Genomic DNA, 21,367 nt, shown 5'->3' on the forward strand with positions numbered 1-21,367 from the left:
TAAGAAGTCCCGTTTGCAGTTTACCAGAATCCATGTGGGGGACACAGCAAACATGTGGAAGAAGGTGCTCTGGTCAGATGAGACCAAATTGGACTTTTTGGCCTAAAAGCAAAATGCTATGTGTGGAGGAAATCTACCACTGGACATCACCCTGAACATACCATCCTCACCGTGTGGTGGCAGAATCATGTTGTGGGGATGCTTTTCTTCAGCAGGGACAGAGAAGCTAGCCAGAGTTGATGGGAAGATGGATGAAGCCAAATACAGGGCAAACTTAGAAGAAAACCTATTGGAGTCTGCAAAAGACTTGAGACATGGGTGGAGGTTCACCTTCCAGCAGGACAACAACCCTAAACATACATCTAAAGCTACAATGGAATGGGTTAGATCAAAGGATATTCATGTGTTACAATGGCCCAGTCAAAGTCTAGGTCTAAATCCAATTGAGAATATGTGGCAAGACTTGAAAATTGCTGTTCACAGACACTCTCCATCCAATCTGACAGAGCTTGCGCTATTTTGAAAAGAAGAATGGGCACAAATGTCACTCACTAAATGTGCAAAGCTGGTAGAGACATCCCCAAAAAGACTTGCAGCTGTAATTGTAGTGAAAGGTGGTTCTACAAAGTATTGACTCAGGGGAGCTGAATACACATGTACATAAACTTTTCAGATATTTATTTGTAAAAAAACTTTAACGCCATTTATAATTTTCCTTCCACTTCATAAGTGGAAGTGTGTTCCACTTTGTGTTGGTCTATCAAATCCCCTTTCTTTATAATGACACCACAAAACAACGTATTTGTTCCTTGGTTATATCCCACCTTGATTACTGCAACACTCGCCTCACTTGCCTACCTTTACAGAGAGTATCCCCCTTTAGTCTATTATGAATGCTGCTGCTAGACCTATGCACCTTACTAACTGATTTATAACTGCTGCCCCTCACTGCCAATCCCTTCACTGGCTTCCTCATGCAAAGCCATCCACAACACTGACCTCAACTGTATCATCAACCTCATCTGCAGATATTGCCCAAATCGTTCTCTCCGCTCCTCCCGGGACATCTTGCTCTCTAGCACACTTATCAACTCCCCCCATGCCTCCAGGACCTTTTCAGAACCTTTCCCAACCTCTGGAACTCCCTACCCCAGTATGTCTGGTTATTTCCTACCCTGTCTGCCTTTAGATGATCTTTGAAAACTCATTTATTCAAGGAAGCCTACTCTGCCTCCATCTAAAAAAACTGTAGTTGAGTCACCTCCATCAGATCATCAGCTATTACCTTTTGCACCACCTCCCCCTTCCTTTTAGATTGCAAGCTCCATGAGCAGGACCCTCCTATTCCTTCTGTATTAAATTGTATTGTATTTGTACTGTCCCCCTTTATATTGATCAGACCATGTGTGTTCCACCTCCTGGAAGACCATGCTGTTACTTGGGTTTATATACAATGCTGGTTCAACCATTAGCTCTTGTATGTACTCAGTTTTAATTTCCAATAAAATCTTTATGGTAATGTATTAGGCCTTTGCACCCTTTTGTTTGTTTTGTTTATGGGATGTAAGTGAGTCCCGTCTCACAATGACATTTTAGTGGGGAAGGGGCTTCAGGACAATGTTCATGGGACAGTGTCAAAGTAAAACTAAAGGCAAAACTTCTTTTTTGGATGGAGTGGAGATGGATTAGAACCCCTGTCAGTTTGTATTGCCGTCTGTGCCACCATTAAGGAGATTCACCCTCCCTCTTTGTCCAGTTTACAATTACTGAAAGTGAAAGTAAAAGAAAAACCTAAATTTTGTGTTGTCCCCAGAAAAGTAATACAGGGGAAATCTTCCAATGGGGACATTAGTTCTGGTGACTTTGGGGGCCCAGAAGGGATTCCCTTAATGTGTAGGAATTTCCTCTCACTTCCTGTTTAGCAGGAAGTGAAGGGAAATCTTTGAATGAAACACAGATGGTGAAAAAAAATCTGGCACGGGTTATAACCCTCCCTTACTCTATCCAAAATGAATAACAAAAATTGCCTATAGTTCTACTTCAGCAACAAAAGAAACTACAGAACGGAGGGAAGTGGCAGGAGCTGGTTAGAATCACACGTATGTAAGAAAGTCTGAAAAGTGTATGTACAGACATTTAAATTTAAAGCTGATCATAAAGATGCTCATTATGTAGCAGAATCAAAAACTATGTATAGAATAATGCACCTTCTACGGCCGTATTAATAAAACATAAAGTCACTAAGGAGTTCTATAGACATATAAAATAACAAGGTCTCAAGCTGAGCTCTGTTCTAGATGGAATTCCGAAGTGACTCATACTTCAAAGATGATTATATTCTATATATGAATTGTAGTTTTTCTTTTTTTTTTAGAGAGAGATGTGAAACTTTATTTTTATCCCTCTTTAAGAAACTGTTGCGTTTGTATGATTACATATCTGTGTACAGGTCAAGCCCATTGATAGAAATATGGTTATATAGATATCACATTTAGCTAAAATGTTCATGGTGAAACCCAAAGCCTGGGTTTGGTAGCATACACATATAAAGAACCCCTGACACCCCAGGTCAAGATGCCAATGTGCGCCCACCCTAGGTTGAGATGTATGGGACTTGTACGTCCACCTGTAAAGTGGTCGGGCCACTACAGAGTACAGAAATAACAGCCATGGTCCATTGGCCTTAGGGTACCACCATTTCATGAAAGGACACCTATATAAGATGGGGAGAATGCTTCACTATGGTTAAACAAATGTGATTTAAGCTAGCCACACACTGCTCCATTTTTGTCAGATTCCTCAAAATTCAAAAAAGTGAATAGTTGGGGACTGCACTGGACTGATTGAGTTATATATGATAATTTTTTTCTTGATTCCACAGGTAAATAATGGTGTTTGCCTCCCTTTGGAGGTATGGGCTGCTAACTTACTGGCATGACTGCCGTGTGGCTTTAGTGACAGAGGTCTTTAGATGGAGAGTAAGGAGCGACCAGTGTCCAGAGTAATACCACATTTGATGGAAAGGTTACAATCTTTTATTTAAGATAATGGATTTACAAGCTGATCCAAGTGTTTCGAGGGAAGTGACACCCCTTTCTTCAGGGATTTAGGTACGTGTGAACGGAGGTGGGTAGACTTAGCATAGGTACCCGAGCTGATTGCGAGAATAGAGGTTAGCATTGACTGATGTCACAAGAAACTCAGGTACCTCTGTGGAGGTTGCCTACTTCTGTTCACACATACCAAAAGGCCTGAAGAAGTCAATTCCCCCAAAACATGTTAGCTCACCTTGTATATCCATTATTATTATTATTATTATTATTATTATACAGTATTTATAAAGCGCCAATAGTTCGCTCAGCGCTGTACATTACAAAGGGGACAGAACATGTGACAGAACAATACCAATACAATGCAAAACATGAGGGGATCGAGGGCCCTGCTCTTTCAAGCTTACAATCTAGGAGTCAAGCTTACAATCTAGGAGATTATTATCTTCAATAAAGAATTGTAAACATTCCATTGAATGTGGTATTACTCTGGACACTGGGCACTTCTCTCTCCATCCAAAATTCAAACAATGCATGGCCTTGCTGGCACCTATTTGTTTCACAAAAGTCAATTGGCTTTTGCTAATTACCGGGTACTCCGGTTTCCTCCCACACTCCAAAGACATGCTGGTAGGTTAATTGGTTCCTGTCTAAATTGGCCCTTGTATATGAATGTGAGTTAGGAACCTTAGATTGTACACCCCTTGAGGGTCAGGGACTGATGTGAATGTACAATATATATATGTAAAGCGCTGCGTAAATTGACGGCGCTATATAAGTACCTGAAATAAATAAATAATCCTTACTGCTAATGTACTGTAGATATAGGAATCTTAATTTCTTTCGTTCAGCTTATAGACTTAACAAAAATATCTATCAGTGTACAGACAGATTTAGTCATAGTCATCATTTCAGAACAAAACAAGGATTTTTTATTTTCATACCCAAGATTTGTTCATCCATCTGGGAACCAAAGTAGTTTAAACCTCATCAAAAGTGCATATTTTATTCTGGAATTTGTTGCTTTCATACAGACACTGGAATTATGTTTCTGGTACAAAGCATTTTCAATGCCTCTTTACAAAAATGACCGGACACATATTTAACCGCTAGCCTACAGGGCACTTATACCCCCTTCCTGCCCAGGCCAATTTCCAGCTCTCAGCGCTGTCACACTTTGAATGACAGCTTTATTTTGGTGGTATTTATTCACCTCTAGGTTTATTTTTTCTTAAACAAACAAAAAAACCACTGAAAATTTTGAAAACAAAAACAACGTTTTTTCTTAGTTTTTGTTATAAACTTTTGTAAATAAGTGATTTTTCTCCTTCACTGATGTGCGCTAATGAGGCTGCAGTGATGGGCACTGATAGGTGGCACTGATGAGGAGGCACTGGTAGGTGGCACTGATGGGCATTGACAGGCATCACTGATGGGCACTGATAGGTGGCACTGACTGGCACTGTTAGGCAGCACTGACTGGCGGCACTGATTGGCACTGATAGGCAGCACTGACAGGTGACACTGATTGGCATTGATAGGTGGCACTGACTGGCACTGTTAGGCGGCACTGACAGGCACTGATAGGCGGCACTGACAGGCGACACTGACTGGCACTGATAGGTGGCACTGATTGGCAGCACTGATAGATGGCATTGATAGGTGGCACTGACTGGCACTGATGGGTGACACTGAAAGGCAGCGGAGATGGGCACTGACATTTAGCATTGATGTGCACTGGTAGGCACTGATATGTGGCATTGATGTGGTACTGGCACGTGGCACTGTTTAGCACTGACAGCTGGCACTGATGGACACTGACAGGTGGCACTTCTGGGGCCACACTGATCATCAGGGCACAGTGATCATCAGTGCCCTGATGATCAGTGCACATGTCCCCTCTGCGGAATGCCGATTAACAGCTCTCCTGTCCTTTCGAGCTGTCAGCGTGACGGCTCATGAGGAGAGAAATGCCGATAACCGGCATTTCCCTGTTTACATGTGATTAGCTGTGATTGGACAGAGCTGATCACATGACCGAGCTGACATCTTCGGCTCTTTCCATGGATCGGTGATCTGCTGTGTCCAAGGGACACAGCGCACCGCCGATCGCCACGCTGCGCACTCCCTGACCGCGCATGCGCGGTGAGAATGGGAGGACGTCATATGACGTCCTCCCAGAATGAGAAAACCACCTTCCGCCCGTCACTGTACTATATGGCGGGCGGGAGGTGGTTAAAGAGTTTGCATATAAATGGTTTAAAAAAAACCCTAACAATTATCCATGTTAAGTAGGGGATAACTGAGGGTACAAATTTTGTATATAATAGTAATATATTTACACACAACAGTAATTTATGCATCAAGGCCATGACAGTAGCTTTCATTTATTAAAGAAGAATTCAAGGTATGGCATTTGTTACATAGTTATATTGGTCCATTCTAACCATGTATAGTATATACCATACCTGACCATTCCCTCTAGAACAGCCATTCTCAACCAGGATTCCTCCAGAGTTTGCTAAGGTTTCCTTGATGTGTGGACAATTCACCTTCCATTTGATGGTGCCACCATAGTTCCAGGATCAACGCCACTTGGTAGAGCCAGTTGCATTAAGTCAGTGATCTTTTTAGCTGTTCGTAGGGGTTGCATTTTGACCACCACTGTATTGATTGCATTCTTCCTACTGACCATCAATGTAAGGGGCACTTTTTCACTGGCCACCAATGAATTGTTTTTAGCAAGGGCTCCTGAGACCTGAAAATTATTTCAAGGGTTCACCTGGAGTAAAAAGGTTGAGAAAAGCTGCTCTAGAAGCTGCTCTAGACACCGCTACTCCACTGATCTCAACTAGCTTCCACATCCCATGCCAAGCAGCTGTTCTGCTGCGTGGTGGACACAAGAGTTCAGTCGCTCAGCATGGGCACCATTCAGAGAAAGTTTTGCACACCCTAGGTAAATGCAAAGCGTTTACTGACTGGGCAAGGTTGAGAGGCGGGGCAGTGACATCATTCTCTCTGCCTAGTCCAATCACAAAACGCATTCTCTGAATGGCGCCCATGCCAAGCAGCTGACCTCCTGTGTTCACAATGCAACAGGGGAAAACTGCTTGGCTTGGGACCCACAAGCTAGTAGAGATCAATGGTGTAGTGGTGTCTATTACAGTGGTTTCCAGTTTCTAGAGGGATCACACAGGTATGGTATATACTGTACATAGTTACATTGTCCCAGGCCAGACCAATGTAATTATGTAAAAATGCCATACCTGGATTTCTTCTTAAATGAAGAGCAGGATTGCTGTCACACTGGCAGCTCAGTCCTGCAGATTACACTGGGAGAGCAGAGCTCCAAGGTCAGTCTGACAGCAAGGTTCACTGCCCTCTGTTTATCAGGTGAGGAAAGTGGAAAGAGAGCGCTGGACCCGCATGTAAACTCCATTGGTATGTTATGTTCCGATAATAATGTTGGTGTAAATGATCTGGTTCCTGGGCAGGCGGGTTCTACACCCCAGAGGATCTCCACAGTCTTTCTGGTTGTAGTGTATTGTAAGAAGAGTTGAAATTGAAGTGCCAAGCCGCTGTTAAGAGGTCCAGATACAACTTTATTCTGTTAAAAGTCAGGGGTATATTTTGAGGTGTAGCCAACACGTTTCAGGGATCCAAGTGCCCCCTGTATCAGGGATTGTCCTCTCAAGTGATTTTATTTACACCCCCCTGAGATGGCAATAGATGGATCGAATTTCTCAGGGACTGGTCGAGATTCGATCCACCTATGCACAGGTTGGTTTTACTGAACGCGGGTCTTCACCCTCTTAAACAAATTCCCTCCACTCTACCCTCCTCCCATCCAGAACATGTATATATATATATTTTTTTTCATTATTTTAGAAAACTGTCTGGCCACGTTCCCCCATGCTCGTCATTCACTTAGGCAAATGACATGCACACTACACGCTGTGCCTCCTGGGATGTGCATTGCATATCCCAGGAGGCATAGCCTTTCATTCAGGAAAGGAGGAGAGGATGAGCCTATCAGAGTGTTATCAGGAGGCCCGAGCTGGCGAGGCTCTTAAAGATGTCCGAAAGAGCATGGTGGCGCAGGACAGACAGGTGGCATGGCATGAAACGATCTCAGCGGGACAATACTGGATACTCCAACTGTAAAGGGTAATTTTAAATCTTCAAACCTTAAAAATGCCTCCCTTTTTAACCCTCCTGCACATTCCCATATCACAATTTTTAAAAATATGGTTTTAAATGACCTTGAGAAAACCAAGGTCAAAAAATACCATGATCAGTTACACATTGATAACACTATTAAAAACTTGCTAGAAGAAAAAGATCTAGTAGTGAGGCCCGCTGATAAGGGAGGAGGGGTTGTTGTAATGAATAGACCCAACTACCTTACACTAGTAAATAATATCTTGGAAGACAAAGAAACTTACAGGCTTCTTAACAACAACCCGCTATGTGCCTATAAAAAAGAATTAAAATCTTTGATTAACACAGGGTATGAAACTGGAATTTTAAGTAAAAAAGAGAAAGATTATTTATGCCCCACGGCTCCCAAGCTGCCTGTAATCTATTGTCTTCCTAAGATCCATAAGGATCCAGTCAACCCCCCAGGCCGTCCTATAGTAAGTGGTATAGGGTCGCTTTGTGCACGGGTGGGAGAGTATATAGACGGTTTTCTTCAACCGTTGGTAATAAATACTCCAGCCTTTTTAAGAGATTCAAAACAATTGCTATCTATTATTAAGGACATCAGATTGACCAAACCCACTTATTTAGTAACTGCGGATGTTTCCGCCCTTTACAGCAACATAAAACATGAAAATGGACTCCAAGCAGTTGATTACTACCTGAAAGGTGCTGCGGATATCCCCCCATTACAGAAATGCTTCATAATAGATCTCCTCAAATTTGCTATGTGCCATAATTACTTCTTTTTTAGCAATAATTATTACCTCCAGATTACAGGAGTTGCAATGGGGGCAAAGTTTGCGCCGAGCCTCGCTAATCTATTTATGGCTTATTGGGAGGAAGAGATCATCTACTCCAGGGATTGGCCACATCTGTGTTTATATTGTCGATATATCGACGATATCTTCCTACTTTGGGATGGGGATGAATCCTCCCTTACAAATTTTTTCACAACCCTTAATTACAACACTAATAACATTCAATTGACTTTCCAATATGATTTCCAAGAAATTAATTTCTTGGATTTAAATATTTTTAATAACGGCACAGGGCTATCTACCAAAACTTTCTTTAAACAGACTGATCGTAACAGCTTTATTCCAACAAATAGCTGTCACCTCCCTAGATGGTTGAACAACATACCTAGGGGCCAATTCTTGAGGGTTCGTCGTAATTGTGATAATGTTGAGGATTTTATCCAACAATCAAATATCCTTAAAAAGAGGTTTGTGGAAAAAGGCTACAATGATAACACTCTACAGATAGAAATTAATAATGTTCAGAACACCAATAGAGAGTTGCTCCTGTCTACTGGGCAAATAAATAAAAACACAAATAACGACAATAGGTTCTGTCCCTTTATCACCAATTTCTCTGCCCAACACAAAGATGTTGCCAAGATTATTCGAAAACATTGGTGTATTCTCAAAAGTGACCCAGTACTAGGTAGCTCGCTACCCAACCTACCAGAAATCACTTATAGAAGAGCTTCCTCTCTGAGGAATAAACTTGCTCCAAATGTGGTTAATCCACCGAGACAGATTACGTTTTTTAATCGAAAAGGTTTCTTCCCATGCAACCGATGCATGTTATGTGTTTGTAATGGCGTTCACAAATCACCTATTTTTACCTTTTGTTCTCGCTCTACTGGCAAACAATACACAATAGACTCTACTATCACATGTAATAGCCTCCATGTTGTTTATCTGCTTGAATGTTCCTGCGGAAAACAGTACGTTGGCAGAACTACCAGGAGATTGAGAGATCGGCTACGTGAACATCTCAAAAATATAAAGAAGGGTTTCAAAGAACACTCTGTATCTATGCACTTTCGCCAACAACATAACCGGGACCCTCATTCACTTAAATTTATTGGTATTGACATGGTCCATAAGCATTGGAGAGGAGTCCATAAACGTAGAGCAGTCTCTAGGTCAGAAACAAAATGGATCTATTTATTACGTACATCATCTCCTTTAGGCCTTAACATTGAGTTGGACATCAATTGTTTTATTGACACTAGTTAATCTACATTTATCTTAATTTTTTTAATATACATTTTTTAGACATGCGTTGCTGTCAGTTCGTTTTTTCTTGTGAGGTTTGGCTGCTTTATAATGTTTTTTATTGCCTTCTTTTTATTGCCTTCTATTATTATATTAAGTATTTTTACTACTGTAATATTTTTACTATTGCAATCCGCATATTTTATATCTGTTGTTCCTATGGTCTTCTGATGCGTTTTGCCATGTGGATTTTATTCTATTCACATTTTATTACTGTCTATTCAGTGTTTTTTTATTCTTCATTGTCATTTAATCATATGTATTTAACTTTATGTATATATTGTGGTCACATGCGTTTTTGTATTGTTAGACGTTTGTCCATTATACCTTAGCATGACTCCACAGTTTGTCTTTGCTAGTAAGACTCAGGTACATATGGCGCAGTTTGGGAATGTTTGATTTGCATGGTCATGCTGCATATATGACGGGTTCCTTTATTAATTACTTACCCTATGTTCCTGCGTTATGCTTATATGTTTATTCACCGGGTGTAATACCTGTCCGAATATTTTCCATCACAATAACATATATGCATATTAATTTATGTTATTATAGGCATTTTGTGAGCCATGTACACAGAGGCATTTTTTTATAGTTATTTCCCCATGCTTTAACAACTATATACACTCTGCACACAGGGTTAGTGTCCCCTTTCTGCCCAATTGCATGCTAATGGCTCCACATATTTGATTGTCCCCATCTGTATCCCTTAACATGGGTTTCACCTTCTTCTGTCCATCTGCACTGTTCCTCAAGAAAATGGCCGCCGTATGAGCGTACTGCGCATGCGCGGCTTTACCGCAATGACGTCACCGGTGCGTACTGCGCATGCGCACCGCGGATTATAAAAATGATCGATTTTCCTGCAATGCACCCCCTTTAAAAACGTGTGTGTGACACGAAACGCGTTAGAGAGGTGCCCCCCCACTGTCTGGACATATCTTTTAGCTGCCCCTTGTTCTTGTGACCTTTATTTGTAAGTGTGGTTTTTCTTATCATTGTGAATTACTACATAATAAATGCAATACTACACTATCAAAGCTTCTGGCCTGTGGCTCTCTTTTTTGGAGGGAGCCTGGGCTTTTTGAAGGTGCCTGGTTCCTCTTGGTCTCCTGTGTGTTGCTGGCTGGCTTGCTGGATTCATCTCCTTATTGGCTGATGTGCATCTCTGGAATCATCGTCCTGCTGTCCTGGGAACATGACATCTAGTGGCGAGATATCAGATGACATCATCCCTTCCAGTGGCTTCCTTTCAGAGTACCAGGAGTAGGTCTTAATTACTCCATGCTCCATGTGCTGAGATATCTGGTTAGTGCAAACTTCTTTCAGCTTGTCCAACACAAGAGCCACAAACGTTTTTCCGGTTCTCCAACCGTGGATGCACCACAGAAGTCACGAGTTATATATGCTTTATATTCAATGGTATACTTAATTTAGAACAATTGTATGTTATCAGGTTTCTGTGGTTCTTGAGACCTGTTTATGAGCGCTGCATATTTTATGACATATTATCCGAAGTTTTTTTGAGGTTTACTTTCTATGCTAGCAGCTTAACTAATTATCTTTATAATCCATACACTCATTTATTTGAATAAGTACTAGACACCTAGCGCTGTTGTACTCCAATTTTTAATACTGGATAGGTGAGTATCTGAAATGTGCAGATACCACCTCCCGGTAAGCAGGAATAACATTTTAACAACTGAAGGGGGTTGGGTGCAGATCTGCTTGAAGTTGATCCATCGATCGACTCAAGCATAACCAGCCTGTGGGATTTTTTTAATGCAACCACTGCCAGCGGCAAAGGCCACCAGCAGTGATCATTGTGTTCTGCTGGCAGGGAAGACCCCTCAATGGCAGAACACATAATGCAGAGGGAGGGATTCCCCCCATCAACACTGACTGTGTTGATGGAGGAATCAAGCAATTTTCTTTCCTTCCACCCATAGTGGAAGAGAAAAAAATTGCATAATCTATGGGCTGCTTAACAATAAGAAGAGAAGTACCAACATGGCATTTGGTTCTTCTTTATTTCTTCTCCAAGAAACTTTCTAAATATGCACAAAGGTGTTGTCCTCTTTCTACCAGCATGAATTAAGCATCATTAATCATTATTCAGAAGACTCAAGGTGAACCCTCTGAAGTTCTTCATTTAAGTTCTCCACCTCTCATGCATTATGGAGAATGTGCGGAATCCGACTTTATCTCACATACTCATCTGACTTACCTCTCTTCTCTCCAAAATACAAGGTCTGCTGAGCAGGGTTGGACCACTGGAGAGAGGAGTTTTCATGCTCTTTCACTGTGCAGTTCAGGATCATTTTTCCTCCTGTGGCAACCAAAACATCTGATGTGACCGGTTGGCTGGCTGTAAGAAAACAGAACACAAGTCTGTGAGCAATCTGTGTGTACGAATACAATACAGCTGCTAGATGGCATGTTCTGGTTTATCATGCATTAAAGTGGAACAAAAACTTTAGATTTTGCCTGCAATGATCTGCACTGACTTGCCTTTTCTTTAAAATCGTTGATCTGTTCACAATATTATTAAGGCCATCAATCTTAACCAATGTATACCCATACCCTTTATCTACTTTCTACATGTAAAAATCATCATTTATTTGCAAAAAAATTACTTAGAACCCCTAAACATGATATTTTTAAGCAGAGGCTCTGGAGAATGAAATGGTGGGTGCTGCAATTTTTTATGTCACGCGGTATTTGCAAAGCGGTTTTACAAACATCAATTTTTTTGTAAATATATACTTTAATTCATTTTAGTGAACACAAACACAATACAATACCAAGTTTTTTTTTTGTAAAATATAAAAGATGATGTCACGCTGCGCAAATAGAGGTCTAATAGATGTCTAACATGTCATGCTTTAAAACTGCATATACCACTGCATGGTACCAAACGACTGTACCTAAACAAACTCCATAGGCAACACTTTAAATTTCTTTACAGATTAGCAGCATAGAGTTACACAGGAGGTCTGGTGCTACAATTATTTCTCTCGTTCTAACATTCACACGTGCATGTGAGCACAGAGGGTCAGTGGCACTTAACATTTTTTATTTTACTATTTTCTTCAAATGTATTTTTTAACACTCTAACTTTCTTTTTTTTATTTTTTTTGTCAACTTTATTGCTATTACAATTGATGTGATAGCATGGGCAATGACAGGACCTCTTTATGAGTAGATCTTCATGGGCTCCTAGACCCCATATCTCTCCTCTGTCCTCCAAAGCATCTGATCAAATAGAGATCAGTTTGATCAGATGCCGTACAAGCCAGTAATGGTTTGCCAACGGTCAGTGGTTTCTGATGTCACAGAAGAAGGGCAGGGAATTCTATTCTTTCCACTCTTCCTAGGGAATGCAACCATCGAGGTCTCATCATTTCCGGGCTGCCTATTTGGATGGGAGAGTCCAGTAAAGGCGGTGACGGAAAAGGAGGGGACCCCCTTCTGTGGCCTGTAGCAGTGATACAGCCACTCTAATCACTTCTACATTAAAGAGAATCAACGGATGAAAATGTTGATACTGGGATGATGCCTGCAGCTGCTGTACCCACTGAACCTCTATGATGTCATATGACAGCAGCAGCACAGTGGCTAAATGGTTAGCACTTCTGCCTGGCAGTACTAGGGTTGTTGGTTTGAATCCCAACCACGGCAACACCTGCCTGGAGTTTGCATTTTCTCCCTGTGCCTGCGTGGGCTTCCTCTGGGTACTCCAGTTTCCTCCCACACTCCAAAGACATGATGGTATGTTAATTGGATCCTGACTAAATTGGCCCTAGTATGTGTATGTATGAATATGAGTTAGGGACCTTAGATTGTACACCCCTTGAGGGTTAGGGACTGATGTGAATGTACAATATATATGTAAAAGTGCTGCATAAATTGATGGTGCTATATAAGTACCTCTAATAAATAAATATGGCATCTTCTGGGTGGAGAGTGGTTAAAATACAATTTGCTTTAGAGGTATCAACAACTATATAGTGTAATGGGCCTGTCTGACTGAAGAGGACTGTTTAAAGTGGGGCAACACAGTGGCTAAATAGTTAGCACCTCCGCCTGGCAGTACTAGGGTTGTTGGTTCAAATCCCAGCCATGGCACCACCTGCCTGGAGTTTGCATGTTCTCCCTGTGCCTACGTGGTTTCCTCCAGGTTTCCTTCCACACTCCAAAGACATGCTGGTAGGTTAATTGGCTCCTGTCTAAATTGGCCCTAGTATGTGTATGTATGGATGTGAGTTTAGGGACCTTAGATTGTATGCCCCTTGAGGGTTAGGGACTGATGTGAATGTACAATATATATGTGTAAAGCGCTGCATAAAATTGATGGCACCATATAAGTACCTGAAATAAATAAATAAGTGAAATTAAAGAATATGAATGTAATATATAGCAATTCACCAGCCCTGGGATGTGTTTTTTTTTATTATTCTTTTTTTTAACCTTTATTATCACCTGGTGATCCGGACAGTAACACACTCCCTGTACTGTATCTATGGAGGAGCAGTGTTGTCACTCTAGGTGTTAGGACTGTATAAGACATCTCCCTCTCCACTTCTCCATGAAATACTAGGGAGGTGTTCTGTAGTCCTAAATGTTATAACACTGTTTGTGTCCTGCACGTTCTGCAGTGTCATGTTAAAACAGCAATCAATTTCTTGCAGGATCAACAGATATATTTTGGCACTTATTGAACAGGTTTGGGGCTCGTTTACATGGGGTGTATCAATGCACATCCCATGCAAGAGTCATGTATACCATGGTTTATGGCCAGGTGTTCTGTACATCTCTGTGCCGACAGTCCCATTCATGCTAACTGGGATACAGCCGCTGTTCCCAGGACATCCATGAGGGTGTATGTGCGTCACCCCAAATTCACACTGCCTGCATTTGAGGCCATGTCTTCGCACCTTGTGAACAAAGTCCTAATGAAGACTTTCAATGGTATATTTAACAGTCCAAAAAGAAAAATTAAAGTGTATGCAGAATGAAACAAAAGTAATACTCTTGTGCTACACCTTAACCAATACTGTGGCCTCCAATCAGTTACTCAAAATTATATACCGTATACCAGCAACTAGCCAACACTAACGTGTTCCCACACCCCTTGAAATTGAGTTAAGTAAAATGCAGTGCTGCTGTAAAGTATACAATCCAAAAATTAAATCATCAAAAAATGATCCCATGTGCTGGGATAATACCAACTAAATATGTAAATAAATTATCCTGGGTGTAAAAATTTATAATTCTTCATATACAGTATTATAAAATTCCATGGATAGTGCACTACTAAATATTCCTCAATATCTCATCAAATATCTATACAAAAACATAAAAATGTGCATATCTCTGTCCAAATGCTTTACTTCTGTGCTCACAAGGTGCTCACCTCTGAATCTGACCCATAAAAATCTCTTCTATAGGTCGGTAGGGCACTAGGGCTAGGGTGGGGCCAGTGATGTCATCACATCAATACCGGAAGTGACCAGACACCATGATAGAAGAAATGGTCAGAGACTCTGACCATGCTATAGGAGATGGCCAGAAACTGCAGATATGATACAAGAGATGTTCAGAGATATCCATAGGGACATGATACCAGAGATAGTCTGAGACTGTGGACATGAAAAAAGAGATGAGACCATGGATATGAGAGATGATCAGAGACTATGGATATAGAAAAGTGTTTTTTTGTTATAAACATACAGTATATATATCCAAATGCGACACATCCGTGCTCACAATACAATCACCTCTGGATTTGGCCCATAAAAAACTCTTTTATAGAACGGTAGGGCACTAAGAATAAGGTGGGGCCAGTGACATCATCACATCAATACCTAAAGGGAACAGACACCATGGGGTTTATTTACTAAAGCTGGAGAGTCCAAAATCAGACTCCCTTCTGCATAGAAACCAATCAGCTTCTAACCTCAGCTTGTTCAATGAAGCTTTGGCAATGAAACCTGGAAGCTGATTGGTTTCTATGCAGAAGGGAGTCTGATTTTGGACTCTCCAGCTTTAGTAAATAAACCCCCATGATACAAGAGATGGTCAAAAATTCTGGACATGATACACTGAAAAAGATGGTCAGAAACTGTGAACATAATATAGGAAATGTTTAGAGACTATGGACATGATACAAGAGATGGTCTGAGACTGTGGACGTGAAAAAAGAGATAAGAGACAATAGACATGATACGAGAGATGATCAGAGATTACGAACATAGAAAAGTGCTCTTTTGATGTAAAAATTAAGACTCCATTCAAGTGATCTATTTCGGAGCTCACAATAAGCTCACTTCTGGACTTGACCTATAAAAGTCTCTTTGACATGCTGATAGGGCACTAGGGCTAGGGTGGGGCCAGTGACATCATCACGCCAATACTGGAAGTGAGCAGACACCATGATACAAGAGATGGTCAGACTCTGGACATGATAAAAGAGATGATCAGAGAATGTGGACGTGACACAAAAGATGGTCAGAGACAGTGGACATGATACCTGAGATGGTGAGAGACTGAAAACATGCTGCAGGAGAGTGCCGGAGACAGTGAACATGATATAGGAGTTGGTAGAGACTGGGAACATGATTTAAGAGACTGCCATAGACTGGAGACACAATACATAAGCCTCCTAGACATCACTGCTATAAGGGAAACACAGATTAGTGTCTGCAGGGGCCATTAGGGCTGCACAAAATATGCCAAAGGACTGTACGCAACCCCTGGGCCAGAGGTTGGGCACCAGAGCCTTAGTTTAAAAAAATACTGCTGACTCCTGAATTGGACAGATTGACTTATGATTTCTGTATTAATCTGTTCACCCATGGATTCAACTTTAATGTGGATTTTAGTCTAGAAATTCAATTTGCTGGCTCTATCTCCTGAAGCACCAAGGGTATAACTATGGTCCCATGCCACCAGTAAGACTGTTGGTTAGCTTGGTACAAAAACGTTAATGTGCATGACCCTATGAATCACATAGCTCATTCAAGTTTTTCTAGCAGAAACTGATGAACAGACATATAGGGACAGAAAACGACACTATAAATATTCTTTAAGTTTAGCTGGGAAATGAAATGTGTCTGTAAATATGGGACATCAAAACATCAAGAGAAAACCCTTTATTAAAAAACATCAATCTGCCTCCTTGTTCAGGAAATAATAGGAGCCTAACAAACCGACTCTGACATGATGCGATGTGTACAAAAAGAGACTTATAAGTCACAGCTCAGTCTAGAAAGAATTGCAGAATAATTGGGCAATCTGAATCACCCACATTTGTGCTAACATAACTGTACATCAAGCTTGTATTTACCCTAAAATGATACGGTTTTAAGCATACTACACATCAAGCTTGTATTTACCATCAAATGACATGGTTTTAGGCGTAGTAAAGGTAGTACTAATGATGCCATCAAATACATCTCTTATTTCTGGTTTATTCAAAACATTACTCATTTTAAAAACTGTGTATTTTTCCCAAATCTCTTTTCACTAAGCAAGAAGAATACTAATTATCCAGAAAAGGGCTGTTACTGTGCTATTAAAGGGGTCACTCACCCGAAACTGACAATTCGGTTACAAGTGGAACATAGCGGGTGGAATTCTGGAATTCCAGGCTCTTCCTTTACTGGAATGATTTCCAAAGCCACATAGCAGTTTTCACTCTTTATGCTGCATTTCTAAAGGAACAAACCTATTTATGGTTTAGGTCCCATTCACACCTAAGTGTTTTGTAGCTCAAAACTCCAAAAGGTTGAACAGCCAAAATCCCATGATTTACTTATAACTAAGTGGTATAAAAGTCTCTCCATTCTACATCACTTTAATTGTCCAGTCCCAGACACCTGCTGGTGGTATCATGCCTTCAAATGTACCATGCTTCATATATGGTGAAACTGCCCCTTTTAAAATATTTTGGTTGCAAATCCTTAATCTCTACAGTAAGCTCATGGTAACCCAAATTCTACTTTCTCCCAGAGTAATACTCCTCTCCATGATTCCTGGACCCCTCAAATCCACAACAAAAAGATGTCCTCCGGCATTTGCTAGCCGTGGCCAGCATGGTCATATCCTGTTACTGGAAAACAACCTCAACAACTCCTCTTGTGGAATGGGCAACTGAACTTGTTTTCTCAACTGGTTTTTATTTTAGTAACTCTTCCTTCACCAGTGGACACAAACCTTACAGGTTCAATTATCCTCCCTCAAAAGGTTGATAAACCTACCTTTTGAATAGTGTTTCCTCTCACTGTGTTTCTAAAAGAAAGAAGCACCCGACTAACCTAGTTTGGTTACATAGTTAGTCTGGCTGAAAAAAAAAATCCAGTTCAACCATTAAAAAAAAAGAGTTATAATCCTACACCCACAGTTTATCCAGAGAAAGGCAAAAAACCCAGCAAAGCATGAACTAATTTGCTCCTGCAGGGGAAAATATTCCTTCTTGATCCCCCGAAAGGCAATCAGATATTCCCTGGATCAATTTTACCTATAAATAGTAGCCAGTTATATTCTGTGTATCCAAGAAAGAATCCAGGCCTTTTTAAAGCAATCCACTGAGCTGGCCAGAACCAAACTCTTTTGGGAGTCTATTCCACGGTTTCACAGCTCTTACTGTGAAGAAACCTTTCCGTGTTTGGAGATTAAGTTTCTTTTCTTCCAGATGTAAAGAGTGCCCCCTTGTCCTCTGTGATGACCTCAGGGTGAATAACTCTACACCGAGTTCACTATATGGACCACTTATGCATGTTGATCATATTCCCCCTTAATTTCCTCTTCTCAAGAGAGAATAAATTCAGTTCCTCTAATCTTTCCTCATAGCTGAGGAAATGCCTCGTATCAGTTTGGTCACCCTTCTCTTTACTTTCTCCAGTTCCACAATGTTCTTTTTCTGAATTGGTGCCCAAAATTGAACTGCATATTCCAGATGAGGTGTTACTAATGATTTGTATCGGGGTAATATGATATCTCTCTCTCTGGAGTCTATACCTCTTTTAATACTAGAGAAGATTTTGCTCACTTTAGAAACCGCAGCTTGGCATTGCATGCCATTATTAAGCTTGTGATCTACCAGAACCCCCAGATCCTTCTCCACCATTGATTCCCCCAGTTGTACCCCCTTAGTATGTATGATGCATGCGTATTCTTAGCCCCCAAGTGCATAACCTTATATTTATCAACATTAAACCTCATTTGCCACATAGTTGCCCAATTAAACAGTGCATTGAGGTCGGCTTGTAAATTGGAGACATCCTGTAAGGACGTTATTCCACTGCACAGCTTGGTGTCATCTGCAAAGACTGCAAAGACTGAAATGGGATTTTTAATCTCAGACGCTATATCATTTATAAATATATTAAAAAGTACCTTGGGGTACACCACTGTCAACCCTAGACCATCCAGAGTATGAATCATGAACCACTACTCTCTGATTACAATCTTTTAGTCAGTTTTCTATCCATTTACATACAGATTTTTCCAAGCCTGTAGACTTTACCTTACACATTAGCCGTGTGTGGGGAACTGTGTCAAACGCTTTTGCAAAATCCAAGTATACCACGTCCACCACCACCCCAATGTCCAAGGTTTTGCTCACTTCCTCATAAAAAGAATCAGATTTTTTTGACAACTTCTGTCTTTCATGAATCCATGCTGTCTGTTGCTTAAAATACTTTTTTCCAGCAAAAACTCAAAAATGTGGTCTTTTATTAAACTTCCCAACTACAGAAGTTAAACTAACAGGTCTATAATTACTCGGTAACAATTTTGACTCCTTTTTGATTGGCGTTTTCCTAATTTCCTATCAGCTGATCCGAAATAGCTGAGCTTACTCTCTGGTACCTCTTCACTACCATCATTGGACTTTAGTTTTCTATACAACTTTTTGATGTTTACAGTTTATTATTTTGGAAGACTTGATCCTTCCACCTTTGTACCTTTCTACTCTGTGTAACTTTAAATCTTGCTTATAAAAACTTTAATTAAGTAAGACCGAACGAAAATCCTATGGTTGTCTACTGTGCCTGTTCACACCTGAGCGTAACTAGTACATGAGGTTTTTTGATCTACAAGCTTCAAGCATTTTTGGCTTCAATATAATTCAATGAAAGCTCCTAATAATGTCCATCTTTTGCTAAAAACAAATTATAATAAATACACCCATAATTATTAAAAAAAATTTCATATATTTATTTTTTGCATTGAAGTCTGCAAAGCATTACAGCCGCAATCAGTGGATCATGTATGCAATGCCAGGCTCCTGTAAGTTATTCCTCTAGCCTCAGGTCTGTATTGAGGTACAAACCTTCAGTTTACGGGTTGGAGGAAGTATCAATGGTCTACAAATGTGGCAATGTCACTGCACCTTTGCTCCATTAGGAACTATATGTCACTGTGGTAGATAGGATGGAACCTCACACAGCTGCACCAAATTAAAAAAAAAATTACAAGACCTGGTAGGGAGAAGAACCCCCACTTTCTGTAACAGGGTGGGGAAGAGGGGCAGTTTGAGGGTATGCGGCTGTGGACTCTGACCATGTTTTCTGATGTAGCATGAAACATGGTCAGAAAGATGGACTTACCTTTTAAAATACCAGTTTAAACAAATGTTTCATACATGTCTTTGGGGTTTCGCTTCAGAGATCTCTGCCCTAGGTTGTTCAATTTGGTAGGCGCTGGACATATCCAATTTTGGGTTTGTTATATGTAAATCTTTTGAGAAGAGATGATAAAAGGTGACCCAGTTGTGGTTAAGCCCTGAAGAGGTGGGATGTCCTTTCCCAAAATGGGGTGGATTTATTAAGGTTTTTAAAGAATAAAGGATTTTAAGGTTTGTAGTTCAAAAATGTACATGAGGTTCTTTTAAGCTACAACTTCACTCATTTTTGGCTTCAATAGAATTCAATGGAAGCTCTTAAAAATTTCCACTTATTGCAAAAAAAAAAAACCAAACAATAAATACACCCATAATTATGGTAAAATGTGCATATATGTTTTTTGCATTGGAGCTTGCAAAGCAGCCATGGAACCTTCAGTTCCGTGGCTGCACCAAGTATCAATGGGCTAGAAGCGTGGTAATATCACCGCACCTTTTGCTCCATTGATAACTACGAGTCCCTCTGCCACTGTGGTAGATAGGATGGAGCCTCACACAGCTGCGCCAAATTAAAAAAAAACAATTACAAGACCTGACAGGGAGAAGAACCCCCGGATTTTGTAAAAGGGTGAGGAAATGGAGCAATTTGAGGGGCAGTGGCTGTGGACTCTGACGTGCTTGTCTGAAATAGCATGAAACATGGTCAGAAAGATGACTTTTTAAAGTACCACTTTAAAAAAATATTTCTTGCAGGTCTTCAGAGGTTTAGTTTAGGAGATCTCTGCCCTAGAATTTTCAGTTTAGTGTGTCAGTACTGAACCAATCCAATTTAGGGTTTGTTTGTTTAGGCGTTTGATATGTAAATCTAGAAAGTTTAAGAAGGTTGACCTACAACAAAGGCATGGTAAAAGTTAAGATTAAGCCCCCAAAAAGTGGGATGTGCCTCAGCCATAATGAGTTGGCTGTAATTTATACAGTAATCTTTTCTAACCAAACTCACACCATCGTTTATTTCTACCAAGTACTCCTAACTTTACTCATAAAAAAATGGAATTTTCCAATGTAATGTAATGAAAATGCAAGAGAAAGAGTGAAAACCACTAGAAACTGGGAGATCTCAAAAGCAGAATTTCATAACATTTTGGGAGGACATGCCAAGTTGACTTAAACTAGAAAAAAAGAAAAGAAACATTCTAGTGTATAAGGAAAGCTGACATACCCCGGGTTCCCACACTTAATGAATAACCTTTTGCCATTACGGAGTGCTGTCAAATGCGGGTGGGGTGGAGGAGAATGCCTATGCCTGTACAACTATTGAATTTTGGGAACTCGTTGTTTGCCTTGGAATCTCTATAGAATCTGCAGATTTTTCACTGCAAAGAAAAATCTGGTTGCCTTGCCAAACAGGACTGTGCTGTGTG

At 40.6% G+C, this 21,367-nt stretch overlaps 1 protein-coding gene across 5 annotated transcripts in view; it reads right to left on the bottom strand.

Annotated features, from left to right (window-relative positions):
- The window catches only part of CADM3 (cell adhesion molecule 3), a 649,892-nt gene that overhangs the window by 231,388 nt on the left and 397,137 nt on the right, over positions 1-21,367 (bottom strand). For all 5 annotated transcript variants that reach the window (XM_089656994.1, XM_089656998.1, XM_089656997.1 and 2 more), the window contains one exon: positions 11,547-11,687. In XM_089656994.1, coding sequence (XP_089513120.1) covers positions 11,547-11,687 — 141 coding nt within the window. The remainder of the gene's footprint in view (positions 1-11,546; positions 11,688-21,367) is intronic.

Source organism: Staurois parvus, unplaced genomic scaffold, assembly GCF_062004578.1.
Source record: "Staurois parvus isolate SC_StPar_1 unplaced genomic scaffold, SC_StPar_1.0 ptg000955l, whole genome shotgun sequence".
Taxonomy (NCBI): Eukaryota; Metazoa; Chordata; class Amphibia; order Anura; family Ranidae; genus Staurois; species Staurois parvus.